Below are 17,718 nucleotides of genomic sequence, written 5' to 3' on the forward strand. Positions count from 1 at the left end.
AAGACTATTACTACTCAGTCATAAAGGTCCTTGCCCTTTTCAAACTCAAGGTGGCGTAGTTGGTAGTATTCAAATCATTTATTTACTTGTGGTTACCCCTGGTCACCCCACCCATGAAACAAGTACCAGTTTTATCACAACGTGTACACTGATAAATAAGAAAGCTGGAAAAGGAGCAAAATATGAATATTCATTGCAAGACTCAAATGCACAAAATACTGTGAATACAAAAAAAAAAAAAATGCGTACAAATACACTAAAAGGCAACCCTGTTAATATCAGAAAACAAGTTTGTATTTTACTTACTTTCAGCACGCTCAAAAAAGCTTCACAACTGGTTTAAAAAAAAATAACAAATAACGTCATAAAAATAATGTATGTATTACGTGTACCTTAAAATAAGTTAAATTCAGTTTTCTTATCATTCATCTTGAGCCTCCGGGTCTCTTTTTCGCTGTTGAAAAATAGAGGGTTTTTTTTTTTTGCCTATCCCTTTTACAACCTCCAAAGCGGGGTTCCTGTTCTGTCATTGTAACTATAGAACAAAACGCTGTTCAGGCTTTGAGAAAAAAATATAACTGTAATACAAGGCAGAGAGGGAAATTCCTCGCCTAATGTTTTCTATCCATGCTCGGCCATTAATCGGGGACAAATTCATTATTAATTAGGTTCCTTATCCTTAACTGATTGATGAGCACCTGAATGGGTTATACAAGGAGGACAAATATAATGATGTTTTCGAGATGGATTGGGAGCAGTGCTGGTGGCAGTTGTCATAAAAAGTATAAGGAAAACAATGCCCTATATCAAAGATACATAACTGAATTTGAAATCTTATTGAGAGGAAAAAAAGCTTTTTTATTGTTTGTATGAGATGTTGGAAACTTCTGTATTTTGCTAAAAATAGTGTCGCCTGAATTGCATTTCTGTCTTGCCACCTTCCTGTCCGCCTCACTCTTTGTGGACATTCCCACAGAAAATTCCAATTGAAAACTGTTAGAACTTTAGATAAATGAATATTCCATTCAGTAAAAGACTATCAAGTGTGATGAATGATTCGGGCAACAATAGTCACAGCAAATCAAAACCTTAAGATGCATTGTATCACCACAGCTCCACCTACTGAACAACATTTATTTTATATGTAATATTAAAAATGAATTGAGTAACAATCCCAAAACCCATTTGGCACATAAGCACCACTTGTTCAGTAGTTAGTATATGTGAAAGAAAAAGCATCAGACAAAAAATGAAAAGGAAAATGCTAACAAGAAGAATGCTGACAAAACATATGTTTTCTATTAAACAGGGTAGAACATACATATACTATTTTAGTTGCAGCGAAAGAGTTATTGTAGTCTCCACATACTAGACTTGTAGGACTCGAGTCACGGCCAGAAAGACTCGACTCTGACTCAACCCTGTGTGACTCGGACTCGAACATTCGTGCTCTGTGATTCAGAGATGTTAATGATGAGTCCTTTTTTATTTTCTATTACACAAATAATATTACAGTTACTAGGAAACATGTGCACAATAAAAACCCACCTAACAAAACATTATCCAATCACTGGTTAGCCCTGTTGTCTTTGCAGTGAGTCGCTGTATGATTAAATATTCTGTCTTCTAATCTCCACTTGTTCCTAGCACACGCTATCCTTGAGGACTTGACTACAAGTCTGCCAAATACCAACTTTTATATTAATGCACACACATATTGCACACATAGTGTAATCACAGCAGGTTGAATGGTTAGCATGTTGTTGCTGTTGTTTGATAGTCAACTCATCTTAGTTGCTATTATAGTTAACATCGGTGAACACAAAATGTGTTTCATTATGGATATTTTAACCACTCCATTTATGTATTATTGATTTTTTGAGGACAACAGTTTATAGTAAATGTAACATAAGTGTAGTACAATAGTGTCAGCTGTATCATTCAAATATAAATATTGTATACAGTACTTATATATGATTTATGACTATGATATTCTTTGGAGAATACTTCAAACAATAATTATTCATATCTAATCTTTGTGATTTGTTTGAAATACATGTGCACCAGGTGGAAACTATACTTTACCTCATCTTGCCTGGAGGCGATGCATAAAAATCTCCTGGGTAGTGAGACAATTTAGTCTACAGCTAAAAACATCTGAGACAACTGTCTTCTTCAATTATTTTTTGAAGTTATATACTGAGCATGTAGCTCTTTGAGGGTGATAGGTAAATGTAAGTTTCTTTTGGGTGAATTGTACCAGGGAAACAAACTTATGTTCTTCAATAATTGCTTAAGCATCTGTAAAACAGATGGGAACTATGTTTTCCATTTAATTAGATGGACCTAAAATGAGAATAAAAAAACTTAATGTAAACGAAAAAATCTAATAAATAGAGATTTTAATCTACTTGTTCTTTAATAAAACTGTGACTGTATGGCTAAATGCTGGGGCTCTGTCACATTAACATTCCAGTAATGAGACACCCACTAAAGAAAATACATTCAAATCTTTATTTTTAGCAGTTGATAATATTAGCAGAATATTTGGACCATGGCCTCTTCTTTTGGACTTCTGCCTATTTGCTGGCTGAGTTATACACGCACCAACATGTTTACTACAGGAATCCTCCAGTTAGGCATTCCCAAACACTAAACAAAAAAAAAATATTTGTGATTGTGCTAGTGATTGCTACAGAACCTCAGCATCTGTTTCTAAACCATACAACTGTGAAACACAAAGCATGACGAAGGAACAGTAAGACTTTTACGTATTACAACAATGTAAAACCACAATGTTCTTCAACATGACTAGCTGCATGCACTCGCCAATGTTTATCATAGTTTATATCTTAGCATTTTGAATCTTGTATTTGAATAGGGCAATGGCATTCTCTACTCAAGCACTGAAAAGATATTAAATGCAAAATGAAAACTAATTGGGAAATTGACATCAAAAGATCCACCAGCACAAGGTAATGAAACCCATAAGGCACACATCTGAACATTAATTTATACATGAAAACACAATGTGATATTCCCCTAGGAAACAAACAAAACAGGCATATTAGTTTGCTGTATCCAGGAGGCATTTATTGAAAATAAATAAATAAATAAATAAAAACACTGGCTTTTTTTTTTTTTTTTTCAACAGTTTGAGCCTGAACTTGAAGAAAAGCTTTAAGTTTTAAATGTTTCCCCAAATGGTTTCTGATGCATTCCATTCTTTAATAATAGAATATCTTTAAGGGTAAAACTTACTGAAGCTTTTATTATAAATAATATGTACTGCACTTTTAATTACCTCATTCGTTTTTCTAGTCTGTGGTTAGTTTTTCAACTTTTATTACAGTACATTAGTATAACTCCATAATAACTTTTTTAAAGATGTAAGTGCGATAACAGTTGCGTTCTACGAACCATCTATTTTGGGGTATGATACAATGATACTTTCACCTCTTTCTTCCTGTCATTTGATGCAGTAATGCTCTGTTTCAGTACAGCACTCATTTGTTGATTCCAATACTTACAGCATTTTAAACAACCTTAAAACGTCACTTACATGAAATACTTCTTCTCCATTCTTATTTTACCAACATCATATTACAAACCAAAGAAACAAGTATTGCATTATTGTTACTAAATTAGTACATCCAGGTTGACTAATATTAATAATTTGTTTTAATAACACTCAAAATATCTCTCCCAACACAGCGTATAGTATTTCATTTATTAAATCTTTACATTTATATGAATTTTATCAATGCTTGTGACAGAAATACAATGATTCTTGGTTGTAAATCTCCCTCCCAACCTATGAGGGCGCTAAGCAGCGAGAACAGAGTTCTTTGGACGGGCTGGTCTGACAGTTCTTTCCCAGGGTCGGGAAGTCAGCCAATCTGGATGAAGGCGAGACTCTGTTGCAAGAACGCATTGACCCGGAAGGGAAACAACGCGGCAGCCACAGATTGGAGAGGCGGTTGCACTCGTTTACCAAGGGGTTATGTGTGACGGCATAAAAGGGGGCGGAGAATCACAATCTGTTCCTTCACTTTTGTTTAAATGTGAGTAGAACCGAGAAGGACAGTGAAAATAAATACAGAAACTGAAATCGTGAGTGTTGTGTTTTGTTTGTTTGTAATTGTCTTGTGCATTGCTAGACGGCTAAATACATTTCCAGAGCTGTCGCCAAGGGCCAGCACTAAACCGGATCACCACCACTGTCACTAATAAACTTATATCACCCACCACGAGCACTACTGCACGCGCCCAGGACTGGTGACCAAGTTAGTATATTGTGGGACGGATATTTGTGTTTATTATTTGGGACTTTTGTTATTTACCTCGTGCACTACACATTGGTGTGTATTGCCGGGGATTATTATTTGGTCACCAGACCTGTTTATAAATAAAAACAGTTTCCAAACCGGATTATAATTCTCAGTGTGTTTCATTACTGCACTGCATCACCCCTTCATCTGCATCCACTCAGCCACTTTGCCACAATGCTACATTGATTTTTATCAATACTATATTACAATTGTGGTGCTTCTTCCACTGAGGATGAGAATCTCTCCATTAAAATATTTAATAGATAATTCAAATAGATAAGTCATTATAGAAACATAGAAGGAATTGGAAAAATATGTTCTGTTTTCAGGGTTTTCAATAATCAGGTATAGCTAGTTTCTCAAGTAGACAGTGCAGTGACATTTTAAATATATCTGTTTTTATGGCTTACTTTTGTAAATTAAGTGGCTCCAAATATCTGCTAGAATTGTACTGATCTGCTAGGTTTCTGGCTTTCATCATGAATGTCAAAAGAAAACACTCTTTTCTTTTGAACTATTTTATAAATATTTCTAGAAAACAGGAGGGCTGTAGGAGCCTCTCGTGCAAAAAAAACAAACACTCTGTTTGGGGTAGACATATTTACTATTACAGTGTCTTGCAAAAGTATTCAGACCCCTGACCAATTCTCTCATATTACTGAATTACAAATGGTACATTGAAATTTCGTTCTGTTTGACATTTTATTTTAAAACACTGAAACTCAAAATCAATTATTGTAAGGTGACATTGGTTTTAGGTTGGGAAATATTTTTAAGAAAAATAAAAAACTGAAATATCTTGCTTGCATAAGTATTCAACCCCCCCCACATTAATATTTGGTAGAGCCACCTTTTGCTGCAATAACAGCTTTAAGTCTTTTGGGCTAAGTATGTACCAGCTTTGCACACAGTGTCGGAGTGATTTTGGCCCATTCTTTTTGGCAGATTTGATCCAGGTTGTTCAGGTTGGTTGGACGACGCTTGTGGACCGCAATTTTCAAATAGTGCCACAGATTCTCAGTGGGATTGAGATCAGGACTTTGACTGGGCCACTGTAGGACATTCACCTTTTTATTCTTGAGCCACTCCAATGTTGCTTTGGCCTTGTGCTTGGGATCATTGTCCTGCTGAAAGGTGAATTTCCTCCCAAGCTTCAGTTTTTTAGCGGTCTGAAGCAGGTTCTCTTGCAGTATTTCCCTGTATTTTGCTCCATCCATTCTTCCTTCAGTTTTAACAAGATGCCTAGTCCCTGCTGATGAGAAGCATCCCCACAACATGATGCTGCCACCACCATATTTCACTGTAGGGATGGTGTGTCTTGAGGCATGGGCAGTGTTAGGTTTGCACCACACATAGCGCTTTGAGTTTTGGCCAAAAAGCTCTATCTTGGTCTCATCTGACCAGAAAACCTTTTCCCACATCGCAGCTGGGTCACTCTCATGCTTTCTAGCAAACTCCAGACGTGCTTTCAGATGGTACTTTTTGAGTAACGGCTTCTTTCTTGCCACCCTCCCATACAGGCCAGTGTTATGCAGAGCTCTTGATATGGTTGACTGGTGCACCATTACTCCACTCTCAGCCACTGAACTCTGTAGCTCCTTCAAAGTGATTGTTGGCCTCTCTGTGGCTTCTCTCACAAGTCTCCTTCTTGTTTGAGCAATGAGTTCTGAGGGACGGCCTTTTCTTGGCAGTGCCTGGGTGGTGTGATGCAGCTTCGTACCTTTGTTTTTTCGTAGCTTTGTACCCTTTCCCTAATCTATGCATTTGTATTTCTTTATCTCTAACTTCTGTAGAATGCTCTTTGGTCTTCATTTTCCTTCAGATTCACAGCCTGACCAATGATCCTTCATCAGTGGGGCTTTTAAAAAATGTGAGAGCAATTTTAATGGTTCACAGGTGGAGGCCAATGGTAAGGTAATTGTTTCCTCGTTAGGGCAATTTCTTTCATCTGTGTAAACTGGGAGCTTCCACAGCACAGGGGTTGAATACTTATGCAAGCAAGATATTTCAGTTTTTTATTTTTCTTAAATATATTTCCCAACCTAAAACCAATGTCACCTTACAATAATTGATTTTGAGTTTCAGTGTTTTAAAATAAAATATCAAACAGAACGAAATTTCAATGTACCATTTGTAATTCAGTAATATGAGAGAATTGGTCAGGGGTCTGAATACTTTTGCAAGGCACTGTATTTTTTGCTAATACTATCTTTTTTTGTAAGAACAAGAAAAAATGACTTTTTATATACATTATGGATACAATACCATTACATTGCACATTATAAAAACATTGTTGGCCAACAGTGAATGGACAGCTTGTGAACCACTGGGTAGTTCTTCGAGAGCCAAGAGACAGTCATGCAGTTTTGTGTCTGGTAACAAGAACAAATTCAGTATTTTCCACAGCAATGCACAATCTGAGGGGCTGGCCCGAGCTAAGAATAGATTCAAGTTAGAGTTGGCTGTTTGTCGTCACAAAGTCTGTCTGACCTTGACCAGCAAGGCACCCATTTTTAATCCCATATTTGCTCTTCCTGAATCTGTTGGTCGAGAGTGTCTGGTGTGTGCACATTGGAAGTCTGCTTTCTTAAGCTGTTGTCCCCCCTCCCCCCCCTCCTCCTCCAATTAATAAGAGATCCTGAGAACGGGCCTCCTAAAGATGAGAAATGTAATACCCGAATCCATCAATTAAGATGCTTTAGGAGTTCCTGCAAGCGAGTAATCTGCTGTTCCTTTTTATTTCACTTGGCATTCCTAGGAGCTGGCAGGGCTGTTGAATTTTTCTAGAACAGTTGCATTGATGTGTTGGAAAATCCACTGCTGTGTTTCAGACAGAGGGTCGCATCTGTGCATGAAAATCTTCTTATCCCCAGGGCTACAGTCTATGCAGCTGTTGCTCACTGGGTGGTACAAGGTTTTATCCTAAGGCAAAAGAAAATAAGAACAAATATTGATAACTACAGCTATGGACAAAAGTTTTGCATCATCCTATAGAATTAACTCATTTTGCTTCATAAAGTCAAATGAAACTTGCTGAATAATGTTATGCTAACATATTGAATTACACACCACATACGCGCATTGTGTCCTTGCGTCTGTCACCCAGGTCAACCTGCTTTATCAAAGCAGTGTGAAATCGCGTTGCCGACCCACATGACACGACCTGGGCAGAGCATGCCAGTGTGAAAGGGGCTTAACATGAAATACTGTACTACCATTGTGGCTTCCAGTAGGCTTCTGCGATATAATTTTGGAGTTTCTTTCATTACATTATGTTAAATAATCTAAATTATGTTCATATCGTTTTTTTTGTTTTTTTAAATTATGTCTCAAGCCTAAACTTCTAGGTGATAGAAAACTTTTGGCCATAGCTGTACAGTCAGATTTTTTTTACTTCTTATTTTTCTACGAAGATTAGAGTTTGATTTGAACAAGTTTTGTGAAAGATAAATAAATACTTTTTCTGTAAAAATATATCAATGTAGAATGACTACGGGCATACCATTTCTTACCATTTTTTACCTCACTCAGACCCTTTCTTTCTACATCTTGGAATATCCCCATCAAATATATGCTACTGGTAATTAGATTTTACCAGACTGCATAATATATACCATTAATAGTATATTAAACCCCCACATTCGTGCTTTGGCATTACCTGGCATATTACAAGGTGCAACTGTATATATCTTTTAAGTTCTTTGTTTTATAAAATTAAAATAGAATGTTCTTCTTTAAAAACAACAAACAAAACCAAAACAAAAACAAACATGTAATTACCGGAGTAAACACTTTAAAAAGTGTTGCTTAAACTGGAAATATATCTTAAAATAATAAAGGACAATAACAGAAGAAAATATAAAAATATCCAATGCTAAGGCGATTTGCTTACAAAGGTACCACGAAATGTTCCTGTCAGGACAACTGAGGAAGTCAGCACCTCCGGCCCCTCTTTTTTTTAAAGTAAGAAAAACGCTTATTCACTGCCAAACAAGAACTACTTTAGATGTGTAATGGCTGCAGTATAGGATACTGACCTTAAGGTTAGGATTATTCATTGTTTTATAAACAATAATATAATAGCCAATCAGAGTGCAGTGTCCTGACAGGAGAATTTCATGTTACCATTGTAAGGACAGCTCCTAAGGCAGTGGCGGAGGAATAGCCTGTGCAGCTGGTGCAACTGGAACCCACGGACTCAGTGGGGAAAAAAAATGAACAGTGATATTATCCCTCACATTCATATTTGCAGATGTTGTAGCCTTCATATTCGTATCATTGTAGCTACCAGTGCCAGTAATTAAGTTTTAATCTTCCCTCACTTCAACAGGTTCTGCTATTCTCTTAATTATGTCTAAAAAATTAAACTGTTGAATTAAAATGAGCTTCTTAACTTTTTCGCCTTGCAACTGTCTACATGGAGGCTGGTACTTGGCATTGTCTTATGTGTCATCGGCATCTCTTTTTTGAACTCTGCGACCACTCGTGTTTTAATAGTGTGCCATTGGGTGTAAAGAAGCACACATTGTTATTCAAGTAGGTGAGTAGAAAATGTTCTTATTACATGCTGAGAACTAAATATTGTTAAATACTAAACAAATAGACTTGGCATGTTTTATGTTTAAAAACAAGTGTTGTATTAAAGTTTGGGGGGCCACAATAAGGTCCTGCACCTGGGCCCATCTTTCTCTTCCTCCGCCACTGTCCTGAGCCAGGGTTTCCCAATCCTGGTCCTGGGGGACCCCTGTGTCTGCTAGTTTTCATTCCAACTGAGTTCTCAATTACTTAATCAAACCCTTAATTGAACTAACAATGTGCTTAATTAGACCTTTTTAATTGTTCTCAGTTCCTAAAAAGTTGCCGATTTCAAGTTACTTATAAAATTGTATAGTTAACTTGACATCTCCAACTGATTAAAAGCTGAAAACAATTAAAAAATCAAACTCGCGACGTCCAGACTATAGAGCACAACCTGCACTCCACGTGGAGTGCCTTTACTGGATGTGCCACTCGGGAGCCCCCTAGGTAAGCCAACTTGACCTTTCATTTTCTGTATGTCCTCCTGAGTGATTTATTGAGGTTTCATGGGAATTTTCTATTGTAGCTACTTCTCAAAGCGGTTAATAAGATTTGGGACCCCTATAACTCAAAGTGACTGTCCAGAGCTATGACAGCTCCAGATGTGTTTAATGGTTAGAAACCATCAGCAATGTCCATTACCTTCCTGTAGAGCCAGAGCTGGTTGCCCTTCATGCCATGGCAGTCGTACAGTGTGACAGGGCTACTGTGGGAGATAGCATCAAAGCAAAATTTCCTTGTGTGGAGTGGGTCCCCAGGCCTTAAATCTTCTCTCCAGCCAAAGGTAAAAATCTAGGGAAACAGTTTTAACTTTTAGCAAAGGCTTTTAAGGTGACCCCACGGGTGTACTCAAGCACCTCAATAAACCTTGGGGGGAAATTGCAACCCCTCACAGGCTTACTGGCTGGAAATAAGGCTAAGTGACAGTGCTGCAAACCAAGAAGAATGCTGAAGGAGCAGAAAACAGGAAGGCTGAAAAGCACCTTTTCTAAGATACTACACTAATACAGAATGGTATTCATGGAGTCTGCAACAGACTCTGGGGTGTGTTACACTGTTATAACTTCCTTGGCAACCCCCGTACATTATTGTATACTGGACTGCACATTATTTCAAGTGCTTGCAATGACTGTAGAGCGTAGCCTTTAGTTCAGTCTCACACAAAGACTTTTTGCATCTCACAATGCAAAAAGTCTTTGTGTGAGACTGAACGAAAGGCTTTTTAAAGTCTTTAACAGCTAAACTTGTGTCGATGAACATTGCTGAGCTTCATCTTTTTAATATTAAGTTTCAGTGGTGTGTTGAAAAACAGAAACAAGATAAGAAGAATGACATGTAAGATAATATTCATTTTTTAAACCCTTCCTATTCTAGCTTTAATTTGTGGTTTCACTAGTTCCATGATTTCCTCACAGGAAGAAATGTGAAAATTATGCAACTGAGCAAAAGTTTTGTTTGTCAATGTCTTCTTGGCTGACTTTTACTGCTGTGACTACCATCTGTTATTTGTTATTTGAAAGAATGCATATTAAATGTTTGTAAATGTCAAATGTCTAAAACTATGCTGCATGAAGTTTACAGAAATATATATATATATATATATATATATATATATATATATATATATATATATATATATATATATATATATATATATATATATATATATATTGCTGGTCACCAGTGTCTTGGAAAAATGTAGGTCTGATTGCAATGCACACTGAAGGAGTTCCCATTCAGCAATTTTTAGAAAATAAGACCTGTCTCTGTACGAAGGAGTTGATTTGATCAATCTATATCCCACTGGAATAAACCACTGCTGGATTATTTTACAGAAATGTACAGTATCATGTAATCTACCTGGATTGCATCAACCACTTATTTTAGGGGTAACCTTGGTTAGACGGTTGATTCAATCCAGGCTGATTCCCCAGAGCTATGAGGTGAACATAATACAACCACTGTATGGCTTCCTGGCTGGGTATAGGTTGATCAACCCCTAAGGGCAGCCTGCTAGGAATAGATCTTAAATCCACAGTAATAAATATTTTGTTTTGTTAGTAAAAATATCCTTCTGTGCAAGACAACAAGAAAAGTTGTTTAGGGCATGTATGTTATGGTTCCACATTTCACAGTGTAGATCAGTTTAGCTCCTATTCTAATCACAATATGTATTAGTAGGTTTCTGGTTATCTTTTTTAATATACAGTACAGTATTTGCAATACCAACATTGATACAAGATATGGTAAACGGGTGTGTTAGTATTTGAATTACAGATAAAAGCAAAGAAAAACAATTCTCACTTCCTCACTATTTTTATCTAGTTTCTTATTCAGATTCCCTAAAAGGTGCTCAATCCAATGCTATTATTCTGAAAAGTGAATGAAAACAAAACTATTTACCTGCTCATGTGACCATGTCCGTTCTGAGCCATCCTTCACACAAACGTCCAGTCTTAGTTCTGTCCCTGTGGAGCCGTGTTTACTGTCTATACAAAGATTGGCTACAACATTCCGAATCTGAAAAGTAAGAAAACCATTCTTAAACTGGTTGCCCAAAGTTTACATTTTTTATTATTTTAAGTATTTTGGCTTTTGAGCTGACCGTCACACTGACCCCTCCATCCCAAAAGGCAGGAAATGTATGATCAACCCCTGGCTTAGTTTAATAAAATTAAATCGTTTTTAGGCAATATAAGGCAACTGAGGAAGCAGTGGAGGAGGGCTGAAGAAAGTCAGAAGGAGGCCCTCAGTCTTCTGCAATATTATCTAAAACATAAGCTTGCGAATTTGCACAAAGTGAAGTGCCTACAAAAGTGCTGTAAAAGGAAGGAGCATGCAAGAACCAGCTTTTATAAAAATCCATTCAAGTTTGTGAAAAACTTATTCACCAGCAAAAACAACGGTATACTTACAGCAACTAAGCCAGAGTTGGAGAGATATCTTGAAGAGACACACTGACCCAAGAAGAGGAGCGTTTCTGTCAATTTCCTCTGATATTTCACCTATTAATCTACCAGAATATCAAGTGGAGAACTCTGGAAGGAGGTGGAGCAAACCGTGAAGAAACCAAGGGCTTCCTCATTGGCTGGACCCAATGATGTACAATGCCGAGTTTACAAGAGTGCACCAGGGGTTCTAAGAATCTTGTGCAGGTTGATGAAGGCAGCATGGGTAAAACAGGTACTGTAAAACAAGAACATTTTGCGAGTAAGAAATGTTTGCTAATTTCACGTTTATTAAAAATCCGCAAAATTAATGTGCCGTGAAATATATTATTCATACATGTGCAGTACGTTAAAAGAAAAAGAAGTGCAAACATTTATTGCAGCAAAAATGGACCCTGAAGGCCATTAGCGAAATTAAGTTGCTGCAAAAAAATCCTGTTTTACAGTAGTCCCAAGGGCATGGCGCGGAGCATGAGGGGTCTTTATTCCTTAAAGAAAAATAATTTACCAGCATCAGCCAATTCCGTCCAATTTATGTTAAATGTGATGGGTAAGCTATTCTTCAGCATTGTGGCACAAAGGTTGTCAACATATCTATTGATCGACTCCTCAGATGACATCAGATGGGCATGTATGCAGTTCAAGCCCACCAAGTCGAGGAACATTTCCATTATCAAAGGCAAAGTAGTGGATAAGGTATTCTATATTGATGCTGAGGTCATTCCAACAGAAAAGCCTGTAAAGACTCTTGGGAGGTGGTATGATGGGAATGTAATGGACACAGTCTGAGTGGGAGTGCAAGTGCTGAAGAGGATTGACAGCAGTGAATTACCGGGCAAGCTTAAAGTGTGGTGCTTTCAATTTGGTCTTCTTCAGAGGTTGCTGTGGCCGCTTACTGTGTATGAGGTTTCCCTGTCAACAGTTAAGACTGGAAGCCTTGATTTGTTCATCCATTACGAAATGGATGGGAGTTCCACGATACCTTCGCAGGGTAGCACTCTACAGTTAAGGGAAACTGCAGCTGCCAGTGCCGGCTCTAACGGAGGAATTCAAGTGTGTGAGGGTGGTAGCACCCATAGTGAGAACTGGGAGAAAGTGGGCAGCAATGGACACAGTGGAAGATGCAAAGGCTGCCCTTCGTATCAGTGATATGATGGGGCAAGTACAACAGTGGCGAGGAGGCCTTGGTCCCAGTTTGCCTTGTCTGAGATGGCACAAAGCAGCTTCAACTGAAAGGAGGAAGTTGGTAGTTACTGAAGTGCAAAAGCAGGAAAGGATGAGGTGTGTCCCAGACTAAGCAGGGACAATGGATTTGATGGGAGAATGTGGAACAGCGTAAGATTGGCTGGCAAGACCTGTGGACGATGCAACAGAGGAGGATCAGTTTCCTAATCAGATGTATGATGTTCTTCCATCACTGCAAAACCTGAATGCGTGGGTAGAGGAGAACCCTGCATGTCCTTTGTGTCCATCACCGGCTACCCTGAAGCACATTCTTACAGAATGGAAGATGGCTCTGAGCCAGGGTCACTACACTTGGTGTTATGCGATGCTTGGCATTAGCACTGGAAGAAGATCAACAGATCGCCGCCAATATCAGAGATAGCTGACACCCAATTGGAGGCTGCTAGAGATTGGAGAATGGAGACAGATGTTGGCCAGTGCCTTATCTTCCCACCCGAGACTGTTACAGCTACCCTTCTACCTGACTAACAAGGGTGTTCTGTTACTGTGTGGGTGTCTGCTGAGAGACGAGAGAGACACAGAGGGTTTGTATTTGAAATACAGCTCAAGCGTCCAGGTTTTATTTATTTACAGGCAGTTGCAGTGGTTGGTGGCCACCACTAGGGTACAAGCACAGTGTACATAACAAAAATTCAAAACAAAAACAGCTATAAAATAAAAGGTGACCAAGCTCTGGCCGTGCGCTGCTCCCAATAAAAGGGAGGTCCCGCTTCTGGAACCTTTCAATGCACAAACTAAATAAACTTTGGTGGGATAAAAATTCCCCTAAATGAATACCTACCATACACACACTGTAGTCCTCGGTAATGCACTTGGTTCCCACTCCCTGGCTATACGCACAGTCATGAATCCTCTTGCTGGCACAGCTCAGAACAGCACAGCACAGCACAAAGAAACTGGCTTCGCAGCCTGTTTTTAAAGGCAGGTGACCAGGGTTAATTGATTACCAATTATGCAATTGACACCTGGCCACCTGCTGCACATTGGGTTTCAATTAGGCAGGCAGGGAGGTCTAACCTCCCAGCCCTGCCATCCAGCACACACTTTGTTTTTACAAAAGTTACACATTTTATTTACACCCAATATTTATTTAGAAACCCAAAGCAAAACATACTATTTACAGGGGCAGGCCTCAGCCTTGCCAAACTGTACATTGTCCTGTGGTCAGTCTCAGTACGCCTTATACTCCTGGAGACCTCAAAAGAGAGGTGATGGAGAAAGTTAACATCAATAAAAAGGAATGGACGGCTAAGGTGGGGGATGGAGGGGAGTGGTGCTGGGATGCTAGCATCACGATCGAGCCTTCCCGAGGTGTTGTGGGCTAGTTGACAAAACACCCAAGAAGGGAGGTGACCATGGCGAAGTGTCCCACCCAGCTCATTCCAGACAGTTGCCATGCTGAGGCGCTAGGGAGGCCACACCGAAAAGCACTGAAGGCTCATAAATTACGTGAAGCTATGTCTTGGTTGGTCCCCACCACGACTATATAATTTTATCTTGGCGAAGGCAGAGTCCTATATTAGCATGAAGTAAATAACAGCTTCTCTTGTGTAATAAAAATCATCAACTTCTACCCTGGAGACAAAATCAATACAGCATACAAAAAGGCAACTTAACTAAATAATGAATTTGTTACTAGAATCAGATTTGGGAAAAATTTGAGACGAGGAAGTTTCTTTTTTTTTTTGTAGGGCCCAGTATCTTCATTCAACCCCAAGAGGATGAGTTCAAGAATTAATAAAGCGCTGAGTAATGTTATCTGTGGCAGCTCAAGGGAGCCTTTCTGGTGCAATTCCAAAAAACAGATCAATAGAGCTGGTATTTCTCCCAAATTTAAAATAAACTACTTTGATGAAAACACTATTTATAAAGGCCTGTTCACAAAAATGCAATTTGTACCATTATTTCTGGAAGAAAAATAAAACTAAAATGTTAAAAGTAACAAACAACTCAGACAAGTCCTTAACATAACAAAGTTGTTTGTTACTTTGTTTGTAAGATGAACCGTTTTATATATCGTACAATTTGCATTTTAGGGACTGATAAATGAGGCCCTTAGGTCTGGTGTTTTTTTTCAAGTGCTGTTGGTATGTTGCTAATGGAATTATTGGACTTGCAATGTGTTAAAAAAAAAAAAAGTTCATAGAAAAGGAGGTTATGTACTGAAGAATCATGCTGATATTTAGTGGGCACAGTATTAACAGTTATTGTTTGTGTTGTCAGTCTTACTTGGGTCACAGGAATTAGAATGTAAGCCTAACATAATACATATTTTTTGTATCCACTGTTATTATTATACATCATACATCTACTATGTTTGCCCATCTATCAGAGTATCTATGTTGTCTAGCTGTGTTGTTTTTTTGTTTTTTTAAATAGTATCTGAGTTTTTCTGGCAGTGGAGCAGGGTTGGCTCTTCCAGTCCAGGTCATTGTTTCAACCATGTTTTAAGACTTATTGAGACAGTAAATCCTACAGCAAGGCCCTAGAGTAGTTTGTTATTAAGATATAGTAGAATGCCCCTCAGGACTGGGTTGCTCATTTCTGCAGTAGAGTGCTTTTGACTGTTGAAAAAATGGATCCCTGGCACTCAAACAATTACCACATATTGGCCTTTACACGTCAAAGCTTTACACTCAATATTGCAAGTTTGTTTTTTTGTGTAATGAAAACACACCTGCAATTTTAAAAAGCAAGAACTCTGGTGAACTTTGAAGTCCTTAAACTACTCTTCAAAGGTGTTTATTTCTAGTTTTGTATTATTGTCAGCAACTGGTTTCACAGATCCTGGTTAGCACCAATCTCAGGCCAACCAACCAACCTCCTTACTAAGATTAGTACTGTGAAATTAGCGTAAAGGGTTCAAACTGTATTTTTGAGTAAAATAGTGTCTACATTTTTAAAGTGTCAGCAAGATGTTTAAAATATAACACTGCAGTGCCATACTGACAACACAGGACACAACAAAGCTAATATAGTGCATTTCTTGTAAACACTGCAGGGAGGTCTGTAACACTTTAACGTTAATTTCCTGTTAAACAGGTGGAATGTTAAAATACAAAATTCATGAATAAAAGAAAAGCAGGTTATACACAAGGTATAAGGCAATTCAAAATACAGGAACATCATCCTTCAAAGCAATTTCTCTTTTGAAACACAGCACCATGTGGTGCATGAACAAATGAGGAGGACCGAAGTTTAGGATGATGAAAGGTCAATGTTCTGTAACAGATTATTATAATAAACATGTACTGGCGAGCCCATCCATGTGATCAATCAATCAATCAGTCAGTCAATCAATCAATCTTTATTTTATATAGAGCCTTTCATAATGGACCACCATCACAAAGCACTTCACAAGATACAGTAAAAAAAACAAAAAAACATGCATAATTGTGACAGAGATCGAATGACTCTTGGTGTTAGATCTCCCTCCCGACCTGCAAAGGCGCTGTGTAAAGGGAACAGAGTACCCTGGACTTGATGGCCCGACAGTTCATTCCCAGGGTTAGGCAGACGTCGGCCATCTAGAAAGGGGGCGGAACTACAGTACACTAAATCATCGACCCGGAAGGGAAACGATGTGGCATCCGCAGATTGGAGGAGTGGCTGCACTCATTGACCAAGGGGTCATGGTTGACGGTATTTAAGGGGATGTAGTGATGTGATCTGTTCCTTTGTGAATGGTTAAATTGCATGACCAAAAGGAGAACCTGTGTTGTGAACTGTGAGTGTTTTGTTTGTTTTGTTTGTTGTTATTTAAAATACTGTTGTATTATTATTTAGATGGCTAAAACAATCCGGAGCTGTCGCCAAAGACCAGCACTAAACCCGCATCATCATCACTGCAGTTTGTTTCACAAAGAACTGTATTCACCACGAGCACTAGAGCATGCACTGTGGACTGGTGTTTGTGTATGTGTTATATGTGGGTGAATTAAAACAGGACTGTTATTATTTCGGGGCCAACCCGCGGATTATAAATAAAGCAATACACGCTGCTGTATTGCTTATCATTGTTTATTGTTAACTGCTGTTTGCCATCAGGCCATTGGATTTAAAAATAAACCACTATTGCACTTTGTGGCAATGTGCCCTGCCCTTGTGTGCGTTTCTATGTTGTATGTTGCGTGCGTGTGTTAATGTTGGTGTATAGAGATTGGTACACGGGATATAAACGGGTCTGTGTTTCACGTGTGATTTAAATTGTTTTAAAATTGTATAATTATATTTAGGCACTTCACGTGCATTTAAAGTATAGTATGTGAGCATGGGGTTACACAGAATTAATTCACGTGCTGGGATTCAAGTGAATAATTAATTAGTAACTGAATCCCAGCACAACAGTATATACAGATGCACGTTTGACTCACTTGGGGTTGTGTGTTCAGGGCGAAGGAACGGGAGAGAGTGAGGAGAGAATTAGTTAAAAAGCAATTGCTACGGCGTACGTGTTTGTTTTAGTATTCGTCCCTGTGTGTCAGTGTCTGTTCGTTTTGTTTACCTGTTTATTTTGGCCGCAAGTGCCGTGACCTGTTTTCTGTTTGTTCAACCTTGTTATTTATTTGTTATCAAACGCTGAGTGCAGCCATTGCACTCAGTTTCACTCATCACCA

General features: G+C 38.4%; 1 protein-coding gene across 1 annotated transcript in view; it reads right to left on the minus strand.

The window, feature by feature from the left end:
- Positions 1 to 6,481: 6,481 nt before the first annotated feature.
- The window catches only part of galntl6 (polypeptide N-acetylgalactosaminyltransferase like 6), a 385,099-nt gene continuing 373,862 nt past the window's right edge, over positions 6,482 to 17,718 (minus strand). Inside the window, exons 10-12 of the mRNA XM_034014430.3 lie at positions 11,313 to 11,429; positions 9,552 to 9,701; positions 6,482 to 7,253 (exon numbers count right to left, since the gene is read on the minus strand). Coding sequence (XP_033870321.1) covers positions 7,086 to 7,253; positions 9,552 to 9,701; positions 11,313 to 11,429 — 435 coding nt within the window. The 3' untranslated portion in view covers positions 6,482 to 7,085. The remainder of the gene's footprint in view (positions 7,254 to 9,551; positions 9,702 to 11,312; positions 11,430 to 17,718) is intronic.

This window comes from Acipenser ruthenus, chromosome 2 (assembly GCF_902713425.1).
Source record: "Acipenser ruthenus chromosome 2, fAciRut3.2 maternal haplotype, whole genome shotgun sequence".
Classification (NCBI taxonomy): Eukaryota; Metazoa; Chordata; class Actinopteri; order Acipenseriformes; family Acipenseridae; genus Acipenser; species Acipenser ruthenus.